This window comes from Leptinotarsa decemlineata, unplaced genomic scaffold (genome assembly GCF_025532065.1).
Source record: "Leptinotarsa decemlineata unplaced genomic scaffold, Ldec_3_MD MMD2_tig00026328_RagTag_RagTag, whole genome shotgun sequence".
NCBI lineage: Eukaryota > Metazoa > Arthropoda > Insecta > Coleoptera > Chrysomelidae > Leptinotarsa > Leptinotarsa decemlineata.
Genome location: NW_027412688.1, coordinates 29886672 through 29910209, shown reverse-complemented (window position 1 = coordinate 29910209; position 23538 = coordinate 29886672). Strand labels below are relative to the sequence as shown.

Genomic DNA, 23538 nt, shown 5'->3' with positions numbered 1-23538 from the left:
ACTAAACGCAAGAATGGATATTCTAACATAACACAAAATTAATATATAGCTCTTCAACCAAATCGCAATGGTACATATAATAAGACCTGCATCATTTAAGGTTCAAACCATCTCTGAATACTGTATGGAGGAGAGATACATACGTACTAAAAAATAAATATTTCGAAATATGCATCTCTTTCAACTACCTACACCATAGATTCTGTTGAACGCCTGCCGGAAATTAACTACTTTCCCAGCTGATACCTCCCTGGATATTGAATTATATCCGCCAGAGATTTATGCAAGATACCTCATAGAAGTTAGTCTCGCAGATGTTTCTAGTTCATCCAGCAGCAGGACCATGCTGAAATTATTCGAGTAGATCGCCTAAATACCAGTTTCGATTGCAGGAAATATCCGACCTAGATAGCAAAGTCTCGAAAGTAAGGAAAGCGCAGAGAATGAGTACAATGGGTATGATGATTATCCTGCACTGTTGCTGTTTGGGTCTGATAGTTTCTCCAATGATGAGAGATGATACCTCGAAACCAGTGATCTACTAGAATGATTTCAGCATGATCCTGGTACTGCTAGTATACAAGGTGCCATACATCGATATTATATTGAGAGTGACATCGTTTCAATTCCAACTGAACTGACGTATTCCAAATATACATTTTGCTGTCTCTCCTGTATAAATAATCTTTTTATGTCGGTATTATTTTGTTCTGACGTACTGTATAAATGGATATTTATACACATATGTAACATTCTGTATTTCGCTAATACCCTATCTTCAACAGTATTTTCTTGAGAGTGAAAAGTATAATTTTGATTTGAACAGTCAATCTAATGGAACATATTTCTATTTTCAGGTAAGGAGTTGTTAGCTGAGCCAAAAATCTAGGAAAGCCTTTTCAGTAAGTGACGTTGCATATATATCAACAAAAAACTAGTATTTAAATGAAAAAGTCCGAGGATAAATAAACTGTTAATTTATTCAATGTCAACATATTGGTAATGACAATAAAACAAAGTTATCAGAACAAGGGACTGTTGAAGCTTCATGATGTTCTAAAGTTTTGCCCCTACTTCATTTAAATACATGTTTGCTTATCAAATCTATGGTCAAATCATTATTTGACACTGATGATTCAGAAGTCTATCCTGTAGATTACAAAAATCACATTATTGTGGCTGAAATGGATGAAATTTACATATAATATCAAGACTCATGGTTGGTTCACAGATTAAATTTTTTCTTCATTCAAAACTAGTGCCTGGCAAATTCTGTTCGATTCTTGAAACAATGTATTTCTGATGATTAGTGTTCTTTGGAAGAAATGTAAAATTTCAACACCAAAAATAAAATGAAAAAATATTTCTGTCTCACCAAGATCACCAACTCAAAGGAAGTAGAACCTCTGAAATTCCTCTGAAATGTTGCAATGTTCAAATAATAAAAATTATGATGTCAGCAATATGACCGAATAAATATTTCACAATAGCAAGATTATACTTGGAGCATTCATAACATCGAGACTGGTTCTAGGAATACTGTCGAAACCTGGGAGTTGGCTCTACTCTGGATACCTGAACAATCAGAAATCACAGCCTACCAAAAAGCTAATGAGTGTTGAAGGCACATCTTCAGTTCACGGGTTTCCAGAATCTTGGGTACGAAACCAACTGAAAAATGCGTTATGTACGCCATTTTTTCTAATATTGCGTAGGTAAAAACGTTAACGTTATATACTCAAATACTCTTCAATTGAATTGTTGATGTCATTGAATTGAATTGAGGATGTCATAAAATAGAACCAAAATTACATATATCTATTGACACAATTTGAGCACTTCTACTCGTGGAATGAATTTTTTTTAAAAAACTTCAGTAAATGGAAAATATTGAAAAGAATATATTAACTTTTCGAAATATTCTGCATATTTGAATTTTCACACTAACAAAGTTATCCCTATTCATGCTATATATCTCTTCTGGGTACGTGCGTATTAAGTGTCTTAAATTAATTTCACAATATTGCCTCATCTACTAGTCTTAAATTAATTTAAAATGTGTCCTTGTGTAATAGTCAGGTGACTCTAATAGTTGAAATATCATTTTATCAAGCTATATAAAATTAATTTCACAATATTTTTTCATCTGCTAGTCATCTAATAATTAAAATAATATTTTGAAAAGCTATATTGGTCCACCATCATTATTCATAATATTATCATGTTTACTTATTTCTACACTCTCATAGTTATCTAGATGTCTGTTGTTAACTTGTCTAACTAATCTTAATAAACTGAAGTCTATGGAATGGTTTTTTTGCAAAGTATGATGAGCGACTGCTGATTTTTCAGGTCTTTCATATCTTCAGTGTGCTGAGTGTTCTTTATATCTTATTTTATTAGATATTTTTGTCTGTCCATAATATTTTGCATCGCAGTCCTCACAGTTAATTTCGTAAATTCCAGGCTTTTCTGAATTCTAAACTTTGTTTTTTGGAATTCCTGAAATTTTCTGTAGTGTGTGACTTGTTTGAAAAACCTCCTCCATACCTACGTCCTTGGAAAGCTTTCCAAAATTCTTCGTGTATCGGTGGTATGGAACTGAGATATATTTATCTTGGTTTTTGTAGGTTTGAAAAGTCGTGATTTCATTCATTCATAACCTGAACTTTCGCTTCCTTATTATTTTATCTACATATCGAAAAACCGTTAGTGAGGTGTTCAAATAACAGTTTGGTGTTCGGAAAAATCTCCAGTAATATTCATTACTACACCAAATGTTTCAAACAATGCATCACAAGTATAAAATAGACTCCCAACTATAAGTTTTCATATAATTTTTGTCATTCTGATTCTTTAATTTTGAACTGAGATAAAGAATTCATCTTTCAATTTGTTAATGAAATATTAATAAGTCAGCATGAACAGAAATAGCATATGATATACGTCCGTAAGGTATTATTGAAGAACTAGTTTATGTTTCGAACTCGTTCTATAATAAATCACTCACCAAACTTATAGTATGGTACCTTTTTTTGAAATCGCACAGTAATGAAGAAACTTATTATCGACGGTGTTCCATGATTGAAAATGAAAATTGAATAGACTGTCAAAATAATTTGATACTTCATTTCTCCGTTTTCCAAAATTTTCCCAATGCTTTTTCTGGAAACGGAGAACTGGAGAGTCTATTTTAAAATGAACAACAGAATTTTAATTATTACACCACATATCCCAAATGTAATTGTTGTGAATTGAAAGGAACCGTCCAATATTTGATGAGAATCCTTATCCTGTTTTCTCAAGCACAATCATGAGAAAGTTTTTGTATGCATCGTTTGCAAACCTTCATATTGTGAAATTCACAATAAATTACAGAAATATTTTTTTTCTTTTTCATCGAATATATTATTGATTCATTGTAAATAATCTTTATCAAACAAAAGAGGTGTTCATGAAAGGTGCTGCTTCTTTCCCTCCTGTTCATAAAAGAGGACATATGCCTCATTGCTCACAAGTGATTTTGGCGAAATTGGGAACACGTGTGAATCGTTGTATTCATGCCATGTGCCACTATATGGGTGTCTGCAATATACTGTGTAATGTCCGTTGTAAGTAGTCCCACTGTGATTTGAAAGTGCATATAGATTATAATGACAAGGAGCCACATTGTCTGCTGCATAACTGCTCATATCTAATCCATCTGAAGGAAAGTCAATGGAAACATTCAATTTGCCTCTGAACCTTTCCGTTGGAGAGAATCTTTTCAAATGAATTACTAAAATACGGGGAAACTTATAGATTGACAAGGACTTTGTACATTTTCCCCTTTGCTTACACATTGGTTTTTCGTCTCCATCCAGAGTTTCCTCTCTTGTGAAAGAATCCAAGCAATGTGACAAACTCACCAGATCTTTGTGGTATGGGAAGGGACAAATCCCAGAAAGGATCAAAAGTTACTGATGAGTGTCCACAGTGTGTGCACTTCATAGTGGATTTTAATTGACCAACGAAATAGTCTACAATCTTGTAGTTGTTGATATTCAAATATCTCTGCCAGGACTCTTGTACTTTTCCGTTATCGCTCAAGTTTTCGTCAATCTCAGTTAACATTGGTTCAGGTTTCTCAATGATTTTGTTGAGGTCCTCATGTAAACCTTCTAAAAGATATCGAAGGAATTCGTGGGCGTCTTGATGGGCAGAACCCATGTATCGAGGGGCAAATCTTTGAATCTGATTTTTGAAGTAGACTGTGTTAATTACTCTATCAGATAAATCTTCTGACCATAATTCCTTGATAACTTCTGCGAACGATTTGATTAAAACACCTTCCATACTAGAAATATTAGTATTGATATCTTCCATGCATGCATCCTTTTTTAGGTATTCCAGCAACCATCCGGTGTTTGATAAATATTGGATTATACTGTTCATGAAACAGATGTTTCCAAAATTTTTTAAACCATTGAACCCAAGAGTTTTGATTGAAGAATGTATCACCGATCTATTTGGGGATGCCACAAAAAATGTAGAGTCCAGAAAAAAAAACTACCCGTTGAACTCCGGTTCTCTCAGTTCAATGGAAATTGTCAAATGAGTATCTACTGTTCGTACAGCGATCACTGCAAACCCCAACAACAATACGATTTATCGGCAAAAAATTTTTTACTTTTCATTGACGTTAGTACATTAGCAAAAATTGACAACATTTCTGACAGACATAGTATTTTCAATATAAAAAAGTATTATACAGGGTGGTTTGTGACAAAACTCAAAATATATTTTTATACATTTTCATAACATTTTACATACAACTTTGAATATCACTCTGATTTCCGCTCCCTACTCCACTGTTTCGTAATCCAAAATTCAGCACACTAGTTTATGCGGTTTAATCGAGCATATAATGGCATCCCTTGCTGACTGACCACCCTAGCCCGTGCGCCACTTGCATCAACTTTGAAGTGGATAATATGCAGAGTTTTACTGCCATTAACTCGCTATGCAGGAATTGGGCAAATGGGCGCCGGCCTGGGTTTCGAGCACTCTGCCAAGATGCGTGCTGAAGTGGATTGTCGAGATGTTTGATGCTTTGTAAATATCGAGTACGGGATGATGGTGATTTCGAGAATTGATTGTTGTAGAGGAAAATCATGGAGAAGAGAGTCGAACGTTTCTCTTTTCAGGAGCCGTCTGAATTATATCTCCCTCGTTCAGTTTTCAGAAAGTAACTTCATGTGATTTTATTACTTCATTTTATTGTTATTATTGATTGTATCCTGGTTGAGTTTGTGAGTCGTCGTAATATGAATTTTCTCCTGATGTTCTGCTAACACGCGTTACTGGCTTTTCTTAACGTGCTTCCGTCTTGGATGTTGAAAGTATATTACTGTACTGCTGTGTTCTTGACCAAAGGCCATTCTGAATGGGATGTTGGGAAGAGCTGAGACGACGACGTAGTAGCTGTAGCAATATGATGGTGATAAGGAAAAGGAAATCTGGACGAAGCGCTGTGGTAATGTCTTCATTCTGGCGAAAATTGATGTATTCCTGATATACCTCAACTGGCGCTAGTAGATAAACGCATCTGAAAAGAAAAACTAAACTTCTCTGAAGAGGAGAAATACCTTGGTACTATCCTCGACAGAAAGCTAACATTGAACGCTCACCTACAGAGTAGAGAAAAAATAGCATATGTGGTTTATGAGCAATGTGGGAGGACAGTGGGACGCACATGGGGTTTTTTACCCCGTGTGGTCACCTGGCTCTACACTGCAATAATAAGACCTATATAAAAGTATATCAAATACAGCGACTGGCTTGTTTGAACATCACAGGAGCCATGAGAACAACACCAACCGCGGCAATTGAATTAATTACGGGTCTGACCCCTCTGGACCTGTACGTTAAGGAGGTTGCGGTAATGGCCATGCTACGATTGCGCACGGCTGGTGTAAACCTCAAAGTAGAAATGGATCAATTGAGGCTGGGCCTATGGCGGGAAGCGCTTACTGCGCCTCTGCTGCAGGCAATCAGTGATGCAATTGAACCCAGGTTTGTGTTTAATAAACCCTACAAAATACAAATGAAGCAGAACACAAAGTCAGATGCTACAAATAAAATACGTGTATATATAGATGGCTCAAAAACCAAAGAAGGCTCGGGATGTGGAGTGTATTCCAGATCACTAAGCCTGAAGATTGAGTGGGAAATGGGAAAAATACCAGCGTGGTCCAAACAGAACTGGCTGGTATCTCCATCGCCACAAAAGAAATAACCAGGAAAGGAATCTCTGGCAAAAACATAACAATCTGCACAACGTGTAACCTCAGGGCTAGTACTAGAGTATCACCAAGATTTAGCCAAAGCCTCGGTAGATAATAACGTTATCCTGAGGTGGGTTAAAGGTCACGACACAAGTAAAGGTAATCGCATTTCCGACTCTTTAGCAAAGGAAGCGGCTGGACTGAGAAATTTAGGACCCAGTGGCAACTACGGCCTGATTACTTCGACAATTGCGGAAATAGCCAAATGTTATGCTCAATTCCTAAAGAGATGGGAACGAATCAAAGGATGCAATCTTGCCAGGATCACCTTGTGCGAAACTGGGAAGCTGGCACCGAAGGAATATTTGGTGATGACCAGAAAAAATCTACGCTTAACAGTAGGATTTCTGACTGGCCACTGTCAACTAAGGAAACACCTCCATATTTCAAGGCTAGTGGACACACCTCTATGCAGGATGTATGAACAGGAAGATGAAACTATTAAGCATGTATCATGCGAGTTTCCGGAGTTATCGTCAATAAGAGAGTGTGTGTTCGGCAAGTCTTGGCTTACACCTGCCGATATGAAGGAGATGTCTCCTAGTGACCTGTCCACCTTCCTGGAAAGGACAGAATGGACGATGACTCGGAGGACAACTCCTCGGGAGGATGTGCAATGGGTCACATGTGGCATACGTGCTATGGGCTCACACTCACCTTCTCTGCTCTACAGATACAGATACAGAATTCGATGATCTTCCTCGCGGAGCGCATGTTCCGCGCTAATGACTCATCTGTCTGTTTCAATTTACGATCCCCTTTATGCTCTTTCATCCCAATATTCATAGTACTCTTTGTATACTCAAACATAAGAACTTAATATGCGATATTTATACCCCCATAGCTGACAGTAGGTTCGTACGACCTTTGACCAATCGCAGAAAATTATTTTTCTTTCTTTTCGGTACCAAGATTATTATCATTTTGTTTTCACATAGAATTTGTTGTATTCTGACCGTTATTCTGGGAATGGAGGCTCTTCAAATCGATGTTTGATCACCCGAGTTCTGACGGGAGAAAACTTTTGGTTTCAAGGCCTTATCAATCCCAGATAACGTCTATTCATCGATTGTAAGGTCTGTCTGTCTATATTTTCTGGATGGTAAAGCTAGCCACGTGTAGGTTCTAGCAAAACGTCGGAAAGAAATTCGATATGACAAATGTCCTCAAATCAGACAAAAGATATACATACTAACATTCATAGTTTCGATAAAAAATTCAATAAGATCGAACTATGTAAAAAATAATCAAATGGTAAATCTAACTTGCCTGCACCACAATTTCGTGGCTAAGTATAATTTCAATAATAGTCTCATCTATAGTGAGGGAGACTGACTTGAAGACTGACTGAATATCAAATTATCTAAAATCTAAAAGAACAATTCGTTCAGGTCCTCGATCATGGAAAAAATATATTGTTTGTCGTTCACTCCAGCCTACTTCGAGGAATGATACTATGAAAGGAATTCGATTTTTAGTTATGGGAAATCATGGACTTCATGTTGATGGTAGACACTATACCTTGCAGTGTCGAGTGGCCAAATAGCCAGAAACCGGTCTGCAAGTGTTTTGCAATAATTGAAAATCGATTCCAGCGGTTATATCGCCAACAGCATATGCAGGAATTACTTCTGTGAAAAAAACTTGCACTGACACCTGTCGGATATAATCCAATACCCTTCGTGGTATTGGCCAAGGAAGTAATTGTTTTCTGATAGGTGTCAATCCAATAACCCACAGTGCGGGTGTTTTGAGACTGACCTGAACAAATGGTTCTGTTACATGTGGTTGAAATTTTTATTACTTTCCAAACAAACGAAAATCAAAACCACAATTCATTTATAATTCTCAATTCAATAGAAATTAAATTGCTTACGAAAAAAAGTGTTATCATGTTCAGAAATGACCATTATGATTCGTAAACTTGAAATATTCGTGAAACAAATATTTGAAAAATTGAAAAATTAAGAAGAAATAATCATAAAGAATTAGAAATATTTTTGCAAGGGTTTTTTCAAATTATTAATTTTTCTTGATGAATGGAAAATAATAAAAAAAAGCTGCGATGGCCGGGAATCGAACCCGGATCAACTGCTTGGAAGGCAACTATGCTGACCATTACACCACCATCGCACTTGGTTAATGTCTGAAGATACATGTTTGATAAGCAATTTTTTCATTTGTGAGATAGGTAATATTCTATATTATCTTTAAAAAAAAACAGCAAATTTACTCGAAGCTAGTATGAATTCATGAATTTTCATGGAATAAACGATTTGGAATACAAACTGAAATGAAACGGTGAGATTTTTAAAAGGAAAACCATTATTATTTATTAGCGATTGTCCTGACATTGCATGGTTGGTAGAATATGTATAGGTACCTTCATTTTCATCTGTCATTATAACAGCTTCCAGAATGTGCAACACTGTGGAACATTCCTCGAATGCTGGGGAATGTTATGGATTATCTTTCGAAACCTTTTCTGAATAGATGGCGTAACCCATTCGTTGAAAATTCATATAGAGATTTGAAATACACACTAAAAATTATATTTTGAATATAGCTATTTGGCCCCACTGGACGGACATATTTCCGTGTATCCTTCTCAAAGTTCTGGTCTGACAGATCAAATCACATCTCTATAAAGTATCTCAGAGTCGTAAGAGGCTTTGAGGAAACTAAGTATCACTCAGATCTCAAATTTTCAAATGGTTGATAAAAGCAACTACATTTTTCAGCCTGAGGAATGTTTGTGGATAGTCTGAAACATCTCAGGTTGTTGAGAAACCTTCGAAAACAGTCTCAATTGCTTCGAAATGTTCTGAAAAATCGTAAACATTTGTTTGGGTGGGGGTTAATTTTTGGTTGGGCAAGACCCTTCAAACTCTCATGACCTCTGAAGAGTCTCCCGAAGAGGCATAAGCCTGTAGCAAGGCCCTTCAGAACCTTATGTAATAATATCAACACATTACCAAAATAAATTGTCAATAAACGTCTTGAATTCGAACCTCTAATGATTTGAGCTCTTATCAACACTCTGATCAGAGCGGGATACCGCAGATAGTAACTTATAATAATAATAATGACTATGGGTGAAATTCGCTTGAACAAAAAGTTGTCAATATATTCCACTTTTTCTTCATCTCTCGAAGACGCCAACTTAGTTGATGAAACGTGTGTTGAGAAGAGTATTGCGGTGCTGGTGTTTGGAGAAAGTGCTTCAATTCGAAATTTCAAATGAATAAGTAGCCTAAATCCAACACGAAATAAAAATACGAACTTGACGGATCTATGTATCAGGTCGCTTGAATTTATTTTTTCGCGCGACTGTTTTAATTTTGTGGTAAATCCTGAGATGTTCATCAGGATAGAAATATGTGAAGGATAATTATACACGAAATGCTAATATATCCATTCGATGAATAATATTATTTCCATATAAATGACTTCCCACATAATTTTGACCAGCATTTCAAATTTGTTATTGACTCGGTCGTTACTTGATGAAAATTCATAGTATTTTCACAAACTACACCTAAACTCAGTGAATGACATACTCACTACGAACAAGTTATTGTGATAGTGAAAACATGTCGTGATATTTTTGAAAATGAATTGTTTGTAAAGATCAAATCGTTTAGGTGTAGTTTGTGGAATCATTATTTCAAACTTCGAAATTGATATTGTGAGCTGTAGTCATATGCTTCAGTTATTTTTGTTGTAGACCTACAAAAAAAACAATACGAAGCGAGTCATTTTCTTACATCTCAAAGGGATTAGGCAGCGTTTTCCTTCAAATCTCGAAGAATATCACCACTGGAAAAAGTAATACAAATCATGAAATTATGAAACAACAACAAAAGTTAATTGGCGGTCCGGGGCGACTTCATTGATTTCAGTGGCGCATTTGCTTTTTCAGCTGCAGGAAAACTCGGAAAAATCTGCAGCACCACATCATCTAAAGACCTTGATCTGCCGATGTCTTCTCTATCATAAAGCAAAATTTCTGGTATCTCCAGAGACTCCAATAAATTCAAGACTTTGCCAGAATATGACTATCCTCCAACTTTAACCAGTCCGTTTCGTCTTTTCCAGCTGAAGATCTTCAAACACAAAGACAAGTACGAAATCATTCAATCCAGAGCGGTCAGGAGTATTGATTCTGCTATTTTGTTGCTCACGAAGAGTATTCAACAAGAACTCCAAGAATTCGGATCAATCCTCTTGTTGTCCTAATGAGTATCTATTGGACTTTTGAGTTTCTAGGAAATCGTTTGGTGGGAAAGATGATACATTCTTACGAAACTCCAACTGCATGAACAATTGTTTGAGTTTGGTGAATAAGTAAGAAATATTCTCGTTCTCGTTCATCGTTAAAACCTGGTTTTTGCAATACTTGGTCATGAAGAACACGTGTGAAATATTTTTCACATAGAAAGTGTTTCCTAAATTATCTAATCCAATTTTCTTCGCAAGATTTTCAGGACAACTGTATACTGATTCGTAAGGAAGAACATGTTTCACAGAATCTGTATCAGAACCATTTCAAGCTGCAATGGATCTTTCCAAGCGATGAAGGGTTTTGTAAAGGGATCGATTCTGCTCTCGCTTCATGGAAGGTAACCAGAACCACGAGGACTGTAGCTCAAATTTGGGGAGCAGGAATGACCTAAGTCCATTGACTGAAAAAGACGATATCGACTACAACTGATTTTTTTGTTATCCAATGACAATAATTCATACACATCATCCTCACAATGGTGAACACGTATTAATCAGTTGCCATTTCATGTTTAATGCTATTCTTAAAACTCATCTATCTTACAAATTCCAATATTTCACATCAAATTTCTATCTACAACATTCATTAATGGACGTTGTACATCTCATTAGCAAATCAAGTGGAAAAATATGCAAACGAATATGAATCCACTGAATGGAAACGATCAAAAAGGCATTTCACAAAGAGAACTTCTACTTCAGCATCATCGTGGTATATTTATATCCAATAAGTATCTCAAAAAAGCTCAGAGAAAGAAAATCTTTTGTCCCACAGGACCCCCACTGAAAAAGTGGATGTCAAAGTAAATTTTGTTACAAAGACGTCAGATTTAGAGCAGAACGGAAAGCGACATTTCCTTTCTTGTTTACTCAACTCAATATCCCGGAACGGCAGGAAAAATTGGAATATTTTAGTCTGGAAGCCGAAGAACTATTGACTTGCTTAATGAAGGAAAGACAAGTTGATAGTTATTTTTTGGAATGATTGATTAGTAAAATACCTCAGTAAGAATTTTCATTTGATTTTTTGTTTCAAAAATGTTATGAAACGAGTTATGAACAGAATGAGTATATTATAGGATGTGATCAAATCTGAATGTTGATGACATCGTTCATTCAACTCCTTTTTTTGTTCGATAAATCAATGAATATGGTATAATTCACAAAATGTATAGAAAAAAAAAATACTTAAATTTTTTAGTATACTCATCAGTGTGATGAGATGTATTGATAAAATACTAAAAATACTATTCGATAGTGAACTATATGAACTAGTGAACTATATGAATCTATTTTTCTGGATTTACACCGTTAAATTCAAAACTTCTCATATAATAATATTAACAAAGCATTCGATGCATGTCTAAATCATCTGGCATTTCGATATAGGGTAGACTGGGTACGGTTGTGACAATTTTTATTTGACAGCTAATAATTTCGTTTGGATTAAAGTTAGAAACATGGAAGATATTTTATATTGTAAAGCGTACATTTGGCTAAGTAAAAACATTATGATTTTCTTTCTATGTGACATACATAACACATGGGAACAAGTTATAGAACAAAAGGGAAAATGTCACAACCGACCACATGCCAGGGGCGGTTGTGACAGTGCATGGGGTCGATTGTGACAGGCTTAAATAATACCAAAATGATCACCAATAACTTTTATTATCTGCAATATCGAAGTTATACTTTCATTTACTACTTATTATTACGAATAATCATAGTACAAACTATAATCAGTCTTAAATCAGTCAAAGTCAATAATCAGTACAAACAAAATAGCAATTAGGTAATTCTTATAAATGCTAAGTATCACAAGCAACTTATTTAATAGAAAAATATCTTTCATTCTTAACAACTTAACAGTCACTTCAGAAGTTACCATATAATTATTTTAATCTATATCACATTCAAAGTTTTTTTTAATTAGGAACATTAGTCTTACTTTACTAAGAGATGCATGGAAATGTTTTTATAATATCTTCAATTTTAAATTAGGAACGCAAATTTTTTGTAGTCATCTAATCGGAGTCCTCACAGTTGTGGCAAATATAATGACGACTACCATCTGTACACTCCAAGTGGGACCATAATTTACATTTTCCTTGGCATTGTATCCATTTCTCGCCAGATCTGCTATCAGAAAATTATCCCACGCATACCAGACAGAAAGACTCCTCCTCATCAGATGACATTGGTGTTGGAGTTTTCTTAGGTTTGTTGTCTTTGTTTTTCCCCTTTCCCTTTCCCTTTCCTTTTCCTTTTCCTTTCCCTGTTGATTCATTGAAATTTTTCTTCACCTGTTTAGCCTTCAATCGTCTTTCTTTTTCTTCATATTCCCGTCTCACTGCCTCTTTTTCAGGGGTGTCTGTGTATATGGTTGATTTTTTGGTTCTGCGGCCGCTTAATTTTCTTTGAGAAGCCTTTGGGAAAGGCCGAACAGTATCAGGGCAAAATACAAGCGGTATGGCCGAGGACGACGTAGATGGCTGATCATTGATTTGATTTCCATTAGAAAATTCGTTCAAAATAGAAGGTGAAAGTGGTGGTGTCTCATCATTAGGCCCAAGATTGTTCTCTTGTACCGAAATGTCTAATAGTCGTGGTACAGGTGTCATTTCTCTGCTAGATGCACTATCGTTTTCTTCAGAGCCAGGATTTCGTCTATTATTTGCAAAAGATGACTCAATGTTATCGGTGGATCCACTCGCAATGATTGGCCTGTCAACTTCAGCAGATGATGTTGTAGGAATGTCCTGTCTTGTATCTGGATTTGGTCGGTCTGTTACAAAAGATGGCGCAAAATCAATTTCATTAAATAGGTTACGATTGAATGGAACAATTCCGGTTTTGCAAAATCCAGCCTGTATATTGGCCTGTGTCAAAGCTAGAGGCATCGCAGTCTTTAAGACTCCTGGAATATCATAGATGGTCATTGTTTTTCCAGGGTGACTTCGCATACAGCCATCGCAAGCAGTGTTTATAGCTTTTTTTAATGGGCCGAAGACAGATCTATCCAGAGGCTGTAGTTTGTGGGAGCAGTGTGGTGGAAACGAAAGCAGAGTGATCCCATGTTCCTTGCAAAAATCTAAAGTGTTAATGTGGACATGTGAGGAGTGATTATCTAGAACTAGCAAGACTCTATGTGATAGTGAAGCATCTTAAAGTGTTCAAGAAACACTAAGAACGAAGCATCTTGCATCCAGCCTGAAGGATTTGCAGTTCCTGTCGATCCAATGGGCCCGTCTCTAACAAAATGATCTTGATATCGAACCCGAAGAAATATAAAGAAAGGTGGCATAGTATTTCCCAAGGCATTTACTGCAAATGTAACAGTGACCAATGTCCCTCGTTCGGCTGAAGTAAGAGCTCCCACTTGCCTTATGCCACGTCTTGCTACTACCTTATCGGGCTTTTGGACGGTAGTGACGCCTGTTTCGTCAACATTATATATATCTTGCGGTTCATAGGTGTGCCTATCCAAAACAGTTTGCAAATTGTCATAGAAAGCTTCCACGTTTGTTTTATTAAAGCTTGTTGCTCTGGAAAGGCTAGTAGCTTGAGCTACACGAACAGAGAGCGAGGGATTCCTGTTCATAAATGAACGGAACCATTCTTCACCAGCCATCTCATTCTCAACCCAAGTCGCAGGCCGCTTAAGATCATATTTAGTTGAAAGCTCAAAAGCTAACTTTCGCACTTCTTTTGGGGAGAGACCAAAATATATTTCAGCACAGCGTGTAATATATTTTGACAGCACTTGTTCTTGCCCTTCAGAGAAAACTTTATTATGTGCAACATACCCCATGCTGATGTTGTTTGTATCTTCGTCTGCGCCAGCTGTATCACGTTTATTAATGTACCGCAACAAAGACATTCTATTAACTTGATGCATTTCTGCAGCACCTCTTATCGAAGTTCCTTTTTTTACTGCTTCGTAAGCTTCCTTATATTGATTTAACATAGATTGACCCCTTTCCGTCTTCCTCAAGCGTTGTCTTGGCATCTATAAGAAAAAAAAACACTTTAATTTTGTCACAACCGTACCCAAAAAAAATGTCACAACCGTACCCAAAGAACGCTTTCGCAAAATAACAATAACTATGGCAATACTAAATAAAGAATGTTATAAAGTAACCACAGGTATTTAATCACTAAAGTATATATAATAAACATATGAATAACATATTTCGCTATCTGTACATAGATAACAACAATCGTTAAATTAAATAGAATGAAAATACTTACTTTTGACTCCCAAAAAGCAAGGAGGGCCTCTGCTAACGTACACGACGCGCGCCGGCTGACGCAATACTGTGCGACACGTTCTGACATGCAAGGCGCTCGTCTTTCCCTCCCCGCCCCCGCGTATTCTTTACAGATTCGGTAATATTACGACTGTCACTACCGTACCCTGGCACAACCGTACCCAGTCTACCCTACCATGACCTTTTACGTTGGTTACTTTCTTATCTGTACAGTAGAAGTCATATTACTGTGGTCAATAATTACAGATCGAATTCTCAAGTAGTTCTCCCAAAGTAACCCATGGATCTCTGTATTTATCAATGTATACACATAAATGTCAATAAGAACATCCATTTGGACTCAAGTCTATTAATATCCAATGATTAATATCACCAGTTGAGTTGATCACCTTTTTAAGGTTATTGTGATCTTATTGAAACGATTTTGATATTTATGGATGATATGTTAGTGTGAGGTTATTTCCATATACAGGTATGGATTGACATGGATAACACTTTTTCTCATTGACAACGGCTTTTTAGTGAATCTTAAACTTCTGAACCATTACAAGTACAAATGAGAAAAAGATGTGAAAGTCATCAGATGAATACTCAATAATATAAGGACTAAGATGTACATGGACACTACTGAATGTTATTGAGAATTTGCCAACTTATTTATGAATGTTGAATCAAACACGGTTTGATTATTATGAAGTTCATCGAGAGAAAGCTTGGTGAACAACAGTGAGTCGTTCTAGATTTTTTCCGTTTTGTATCGACAGATTTGAGATAGCTTGCACATTCATCTAGTTTTATATTCATATGAATGCAATGTAGAATCTTTGTAAATTTCTACAGATTTCCAACTAAGTTCCTGTAAGAGAATCACGTCTCAGTTACTTTGTCGGAAATATGAACCCACAAAACTTATCTCTCACGGATACTTGATAAATATGGCCTGTCCCCCTGACTATCACCATTCATCCACAACATCGGCATCGGTAAGAATTTGTGACAAGAACAGATCCTGAAATGAATTTGGTTAACGAATCTTTAATTTCGTTCGGCAGTTTCTGCGGGTTTTTGATTCGATTCAGAAAGATGGGAGAGTAATATATCTGAAAGATTTATATCTACCAAGGGCTGGGGTAATAGCGATTTTTGCGAGGAAATAAAACTCAGGAAATGGAACTTTGAAGTAAAACGAGTTTGTCAGTTCATGGCCAATAATCAAAACAGGAAAACGGTTTATTTCTGTGATTGCAAAAAATAATAAGAAGCTGAAGGAACAATTTTGTTATGCATATATTCTTTATGTCTCTTCAAAATCATACTCATTACTGGAAAAATTTATTCCAATTTTACATTCATAAACAGTGCTTTTCTTTAATGTCCCCCCCTTTTTATTTGTAACCTATGGCGCTGAACGCAACTTTGTCGAAAATCGAACAAACCGCGAAAAATCGGTTTTTTTCTAAAATGTTGGTGATAATTGTGGTGATAATTGTGGAATTGGCCGCGGTGGTAGTGCGTCCGACTCACGATCGGAAGGTCGTGTGTTCGATTCCCGCCTCGACCAGATATTTTTCTCGAGACATATTTGTGATGTTGGTCTAATGAATAATCCGATTCTTTTTTTCGTTTCAGTTGTTGACTGGCGGCTGCCTATAACGTCAGTGCCGTTTGAACTCAAAATCTACAGAATGTCTGATTCCAGTCCCAGCCTGGGTTTGTGTAACGGACTTTAAGTGAAGGTCAACTGCACCTAGTGACGGAAAGTGGTGTATCAACCGTTTTTGCGTCGAGTATTTTCCTTAAGAACATAGAATATATCAGCGTTTATTAAAGGGCGTATATGAGATATATATATATATATATATATATATATATATATATATATATATATATATATATATATATATATATATATATATATAGAAATACGGAATAATGTTGGGGATGCAGTCAAAAATGCTGGGCTGTTGTTTAAAGAATACTCTTTGTTATATGGTCGAGCTTTCCAGAATGTTTATTCCCTTTATCAAGACATTAACTTGAGGTTATATTAAAAAGTCGAAAATTTCACTGAGAAACACAAAAAAAATCCTTTTCATTATGTAGAAAAGTGTCACACATTAAAATTTTTTATGGTTTAAAGAATATATATATATATATATATATATATATATATATATATATATATATATATATATATATATATATATATATATATATATATATAAAATTTATTCGGAAATAACATTTAGAGGATTTGAAATTTTAAATTTTATTTTAACGGCCATGCATGGCACCTACTAGTGGCGTGGTAGCAACTCTACCATAAAAAATTTTAATGTGTGACACTTTTCTACATAATGAAAAGGACTTTTTTTGTGTTTCTCAGTGAAATTTTCGACTTTTTAATATAACCTCAAGTTAATGTCTTGATAAAGGAAATAAACATTCTCGAAAGCTCGACCATACAACAAAGAGTATTCTTTAAACAACAGCCCAGCATTTTTGACTGCATCCCCAACATTATTCCGTATTTCTCCTTAACTAGTCAGTCAAGACTACCCATCGCTTTATATATATATATATATATATATATATATATATATATATATATATATATATATATATATATATATATATATATATTCACAGTGTTTGTCAGATAAAATACAACTACGAACAGTCAAAACTCGCTTGTTTGGAAAGTATGAGAAGGAAATTTTGATCGTTGGGAGACCCTTCAAACACACGACTGTTTTGAAAACACAGGTCACAAAATTGTCACTAGTGCATGGTATGACGTAAAGGCTCAGATTCTCAAGCAAAAGACTACGCGAGGTGAAAGCAGCTGCTGAAGTCATACGAAAAGATATACGGTGGCAAGTGTAAGATACGATTTAATTCACACCATCCGACGATTTCTTCCAGAACTCATTACCTACTGTTGTATTTATTTTTTTTACTTCATCATTCGTAGCCTAATGAAAGATAGACGATATCAGAGATGAAATTGTTTAATTTCAAAACTGACTTTTATTTTTGAAACATGTGTTCCATGTGGTCGGTCGATAGCCAAGCGGTTCCGCGTGGGTGCTTTGTTCACTCACTCGAATTGACTGCCGTGTTGGTCGGTGATTCAAGCAAGTGAACGATCAATCTTCACTTGCTATCGTCCAACCCGTGTTAGGAATCACACGTTAAAAGGCAAGACCTCGTTAATCCTTAGCTCGCACAAGTTTCGACTTCTGAGGGTTGTCGTCTGGTTAACGGAAAAACAGATTTTAAACAGATTACATACATGAGAATTTATCAATTCTTCTACATTTCTCTCCTTCCCCTTTGAGTTGTTTATTTCAATGTCTTCCTAGTTCATTCTCCACCGTTAAACATCGTCGTTCACACTTCCCATTTTCTTTCACAACATCCCATCATAAAAAGCTTCGATGGTATAATCAGGGTCAAAATTAAATTAATCAGAAAGACGGAATTCCAAAAAATTGGGAAGTTCGAAGAAAAAGGTAAACTTTGAAAGGCTTAATCTCGAAAACTATTGGGTCTACACAGACAGTTCTAGTATCATATTGTAGAAAATTTAGTCTACTTCAAAAACATACAGAACAAGTTTTTTCCAAAAATACTCCTCCAAAATTTTAATCGCCAAAATTTGAAAAACCCGATTTTTTCGCGGTTTTTTCGATTTTTGACAAAGTTGTGTTCGGCGCTCGAAGTCACAAACTTGGATTATTCATTGGGCCAACATCATAACGAAGTCTGCAAAAAATCAGAACTACCGCATTTGACCCATGCTGTGATGTACAAAGTTACTGGACTATTATCGCTGTTCAAAAAGATCTGAGCCGAATATGTGCAAGATATTCTCTTTCGTTTTGGAAACGTATAGATATATTTCAATAAAAAACATATCCCTGAAGATTCTTATCTCGTTTCAAGTATCAAAGCGTGACATCGCCCTACAAGAAAAACTGGAAACTGAGTATTCAAATAATTGAAACGCGTTGTCTGCTGCCTGGCTAACCAGATCGTCTGACATACTCACCGACAGCAACGTATCATTTATTCAAAGCGTGTTGCAACTCACATTTATGCGAGCGAAGAAAAGTCGATATGGTTTTACTGGAATCACATCGTTTCATGTATAATTTGGTGAAAATTCGTTCAGCAATTCCATTTCAGTTGAATACCGAATGAATTGTAGTGTACTTGATGGGTTTCTTGATGGTTTGAGATTCAGACCGCAAATTAGATTGTGTATTGAATAATATATAGCAACGATTTATAATGGGTTGTTAGATTGAGATTCAATGTGTAGCAGGAACAGATATCAAGATATTGATGTTGATTTAGTATCAAGAATATACTGTAGTAGAATTGGTATGTGACATGAAGATGTCGATAATTCTTGACACGAGTTATTTGCATGTTCGGATGTTTGTTTGAAAGTGGTCTTTCATATTGAATTTTACTAGTTCGGACTTTCATTGTCTAATATATTTCGAAATCTATGGAAGAACAAGTAAAATCTGACTGTGAAGGGTCTAAAAGTGATCATGGCACTGGAAGTCCATTGTATATACAAGAAAAATATTATTTCTCAATCCCACCTTCCCAATAAGACTTCGATTCACACAGCAGAGGCTTATGCTATACTTCAAGCTCTTTTGTGGGTTAAACATAATGGCGAAGCTAGTGCAGTCATTTTATCGGTTTCCAAATCTGTACTTCTCTCCCTTACCAACTACAAAAGACATATCAATGAAAATTCACTCATTTTTGAAATTATGAAAACTTCAGAGTACTTCTTCAGTAATGAGTAACGAAGTTACTAATTTTTCCAGTGGTACGGCAGGTAGAAACAACTTTTTTTTGTGTTTATGCTATTGCTCCGTTATTCATTTGACCTCGACTGAATGAATACCTTCCTCGATCAAATTGCCACTCTATCGCGATAAAAATCCCAGGTCGCCAATGCGATTTGCAACTCTATAGCGATAGGAAACTGTACTATGCCAGTTCGCCAATGAGATTTGAAAATCATACGTTATTTGTTAATACACCGTACCACCGATGGAGGGCACAACTCTCCCATCACCGGACACCGCCGTAGAACTTTATTTCAAATAATCTCTAGAGCATTTACTAATACCGAGTGATCAATTGTATTGATATTGTTGATTATTTTATTTTGAAGAAGGCCGTGTGCTGAACACACTTCATATTGATATTGTTGATTATTTTACTTTGAAGAAGACCGTGTGGTGAACACCCCACATTCTGATTGATTAATATACCGGGTGTACTATTATATTGTTGTTATAATTTGTCGAGGACCGCGTGCCGAACACCCCTCAAGTTGATACCACCGTATATTTGCTGGTTATCTGTTTTGAACTGAGAATCACGAATCCTCATATAAGATCTTTGAATGAGATTAGCACTTGTGCTTGCGCACTGTTTGCCGTAGTCTGTCGATGCTTGGCATGATGAATGCGTAACCTTTGTCCGCTTTTTTCCGCTTGTAAAAAAAATAATAGTAGGTTGATTTTTCTTGATACCTGTATTGATGTGTTGAAATAAATTTGATAACGTTTGATTTATTTGTTTCATTTTTCTTCTAACTAAAAGCAGCAGGTACCCAGGATTCGAACCCACGACGGCAATTAAAGCCTGCCGTACTGGCTACAGTTGATTAAGTCAATACCATAGTGACCCCTGGTGTATTACATTTCTTCACTGACGCTGCCCGGAGCTCGTGGAGCACACCACGCGGAAAGCTGGCGCCCGATGCAGCCCGTGACCTGAACTCGGCCACCAATCTAGAATTGATAACAGACATCAGCTCCCCGCAAGATATAATCTCAGACGTTAGATATGAAATACACCAAATATAAACTCGAATCAAGTAGGTATGCATCTACTATCATTGATAATTTTATTGGTAATCAATTTGAAATTTGAGAGTTTCTACTACTTGTAAGAATGAATCATCGTCATGGTATATTGAAACCAAGTGATTCAATGATCAGTCAGTTTATTATTATCAATTTGTATTTTAACATTCCAGGGATGACCAACCTCTCAACCAGCTCAATTTTTTGCATTTTTGCCAACGTTCATGATACTTCTTTTCAATTGTTTTCAATTATGTCCTTCGACTGAACAATAGACCACAATTAATTTGTTTCAATTATTGATTTGTTTGTAAAGATAATATTGGATTGCTTTGTTCTGTAAAAAACCCTTCAAAATACGATGAAATCATCCTTCATCGTAGCTTTTCAGTTTACTGAAATAACGTTCTTTAGAGGTACCCAGAATGATTCCCTATCTGATACCCAAACCACTCCTAGCGATCCTTTCTTTCCCAACCTCTCTTTGTTATTCATCAACAATCAATTGGTAAAGATCAACAAATCCGAAATTGTGATTTCCTGGTGATAGAATATGTATCGATTTTGGGGGGATAGATACCAAATAGAATCCAATGCCAGGAAAACCTGGCTATCAGTTTTTTCTGAAATGGTGAAAGTGGCAAGACCAGAAATCATTAAACATGGATTCCACTTACTGGAAGGTTGATAATCTGGGTGTCAGAATAAAATAACAGTATGTCTTGGCACAATTATATTACTGGAGTAGCAATGATACCTGTATTGATGTGTTGAAATAAATTTGATAACGTTTGATTTATTTGTTTCATTTTTCTTCTAACTAAAAGCAGCAGGTACCCAGGATTCGAACCCACGACGGCGACGGCAACTAAAGCCTGCCGTACTGGCTACAGTTGATTTAGTCAATACCATAGTGACCTCTGGTGTATTACATTTCTTCACTGACGCTGCCCGGAGCACGTGGAGCACACCACGCGGAAATCTGGCGCTCGATGCAACCCGTGACCTGAACTCGGCGTCAAAGTGACCCGTAACGCGTAAACAGCGTTACAAACGAAATTGACATTGTTTTCATTTGGATTAAAGGTCACTCGGGTATTGCCGGAAATGAAAAAATAGGTGTGGCAGCGAAAGAAGCCACCAATCTAGAGTTGATAACAGACATCAGCTCCCCGCAAGATATAATCTCAGACGTTAGATATGAAATACGACTAAATCCGGGGAGACTCTGGAAAAAATTCCCTTCTAAATAAAAAAATTATTATTCAAGAATCCACCCCACTATCCCTAAAAGTATCCCCCACATAGACAATTTCAACTTTTCAAGATTTTACGCCACTAACATCACACGAATGAAAATGAACCATGGTATCGATTTTGGGGGGATAGACACCAAATAGAATCCAATGCCAGGGAAACCTGGCTATCAGTTTTTTCTGAAATGGTGAAAGTGGTAAGACCAGAAATCATGAAACAGGGATTCCACTTACTGGAAGGTTTATCTGCTGGGTGTCACAATGAAATAGTATGTCTTGGCACAATTATATTACTGGAGTAGCAATGTTAACCTCTGGGACTCACATCCTATTCATTCTCATAGACTGCGAATATTTATCAGGAAAAATTCCATCTGCAATCTCCATAGCCCAAATCGTCATAATCATCCATAGAGACCACATCACTGAAATTCAATTGAAATTTTTGCTACGTCACTGACAAAATGCAGGTTTATTTTCATTTCAATTATATTATTTCTGCATAAGACGAAGATCTTACTCTGAATATCTTTGGGGAATTTCATAACGCGTTCCTTCAATTTCTTCCAGGAAAAATCACAAATTGAAATGAATACGGAAAACAAACAGATATTCCACATCGTGAACATCATATGTCTTATACTTTATGTTACATTTCCTAAGTAGTTTGCTAGAAGGAAATCTCTCTTACATCGAGCATATTTCTGGGACCTTTTATCATCCCGGATATATTATATATTCTTTCAAATGTGGAAATAATAAAGACGATTATCATTATCTTGAACGTTTGGAATATTAAAGGTAATTGGATATTGCGTTGTCACATTCAGAAGAGTTGTCAGCTTTTGTTTGATTCTATTCCGTCCACTCTATTCGGATTTCATTCGTATTTCATTGTCCTTTCCGATATCCTGAATGCTTCGGGGATTCTTTCTCCCCCATGCTGAAATTATTCAATTGATTTTGTGTGCTTGCTTAGCCAATTATAAAATGAACATTGTTCTGAAAAGTTTTGATTGAGTTCACAAAATTTTCAGCAATAGGTTATTTGAGAGGCACTCGGTTGGAATGCTCCACAATGAAATACCACAACTGAACCTTGAAAGAGTGGAATTGCAATACGATGGGGCAACAGGTAGCTTGGGATACATTTCTGGTCAAATTTTGGATACGGTATGAGAGGCAAGCAGGGTTACATTCTGGACAGGCTGCACTTTGCGATTTTGACAAGTACATTACGAACCCGAAAGTGAAAATTGGCACTCTTCTTACAACCCTCCACAGTTTATAAAATTGGAACTGCTCAAATTTCTTTTTGCACACTATAAAATATGAGAAAACACAAATGTTATACTTCCCGACGTTTCGATTAGTATCCATAAGTGCCTTCAGTTTATAGCTAACAATTGTTACAAAATTCAAAATGAGAGAAAGAGGAGGAAAAAATAACTATACTATTGTAGTTTTCTTTCCCAAAAAATCAATATATTCC

General features: G+C 36.1%; 2 protein-coding genes and 1 non-coding gene across 3 annotated transcripts in view; 1 reads left to right on the top strand and 2 right to left on the bottom strand.

Annotated features, from left to right (window-relative positions):
- beat-IIIc (beaten path IIIc) overlaps positions 1-23538 on the top strand; it is a 685766-nt gene that overhangs the window by 230537 nt on the left and 431691 nt on the right. The gene's annotated exons all lie outside the window — the stretch shown is intronic.
- TRNAG-UCC (transfer RNA glycine (anticodon UCC)) lies at positions 8388-8459 on the bottom strand. The gene has a single exon. It is a non-coding gene; the product is annotated as a tRNA-Gly (tRNA).
- Positions 13747-14965, bottom strand: LOC141485536 (uncharacterized). The gene is made up of 2 exons (XM_074182374.1): positions 14865-14965; positions 13747-14622 (listed from the first exon to the last, which is right to left on the bottom strand). The coding sequence occupies exons 1-2, from the start codon at positions 14949-14951 to the stop codon at positions 13747-13749; spliced, it is 963 nt and encodes a 320-aa protein (XP_074038475.1). The 5' UTR covers positions 14952-14965.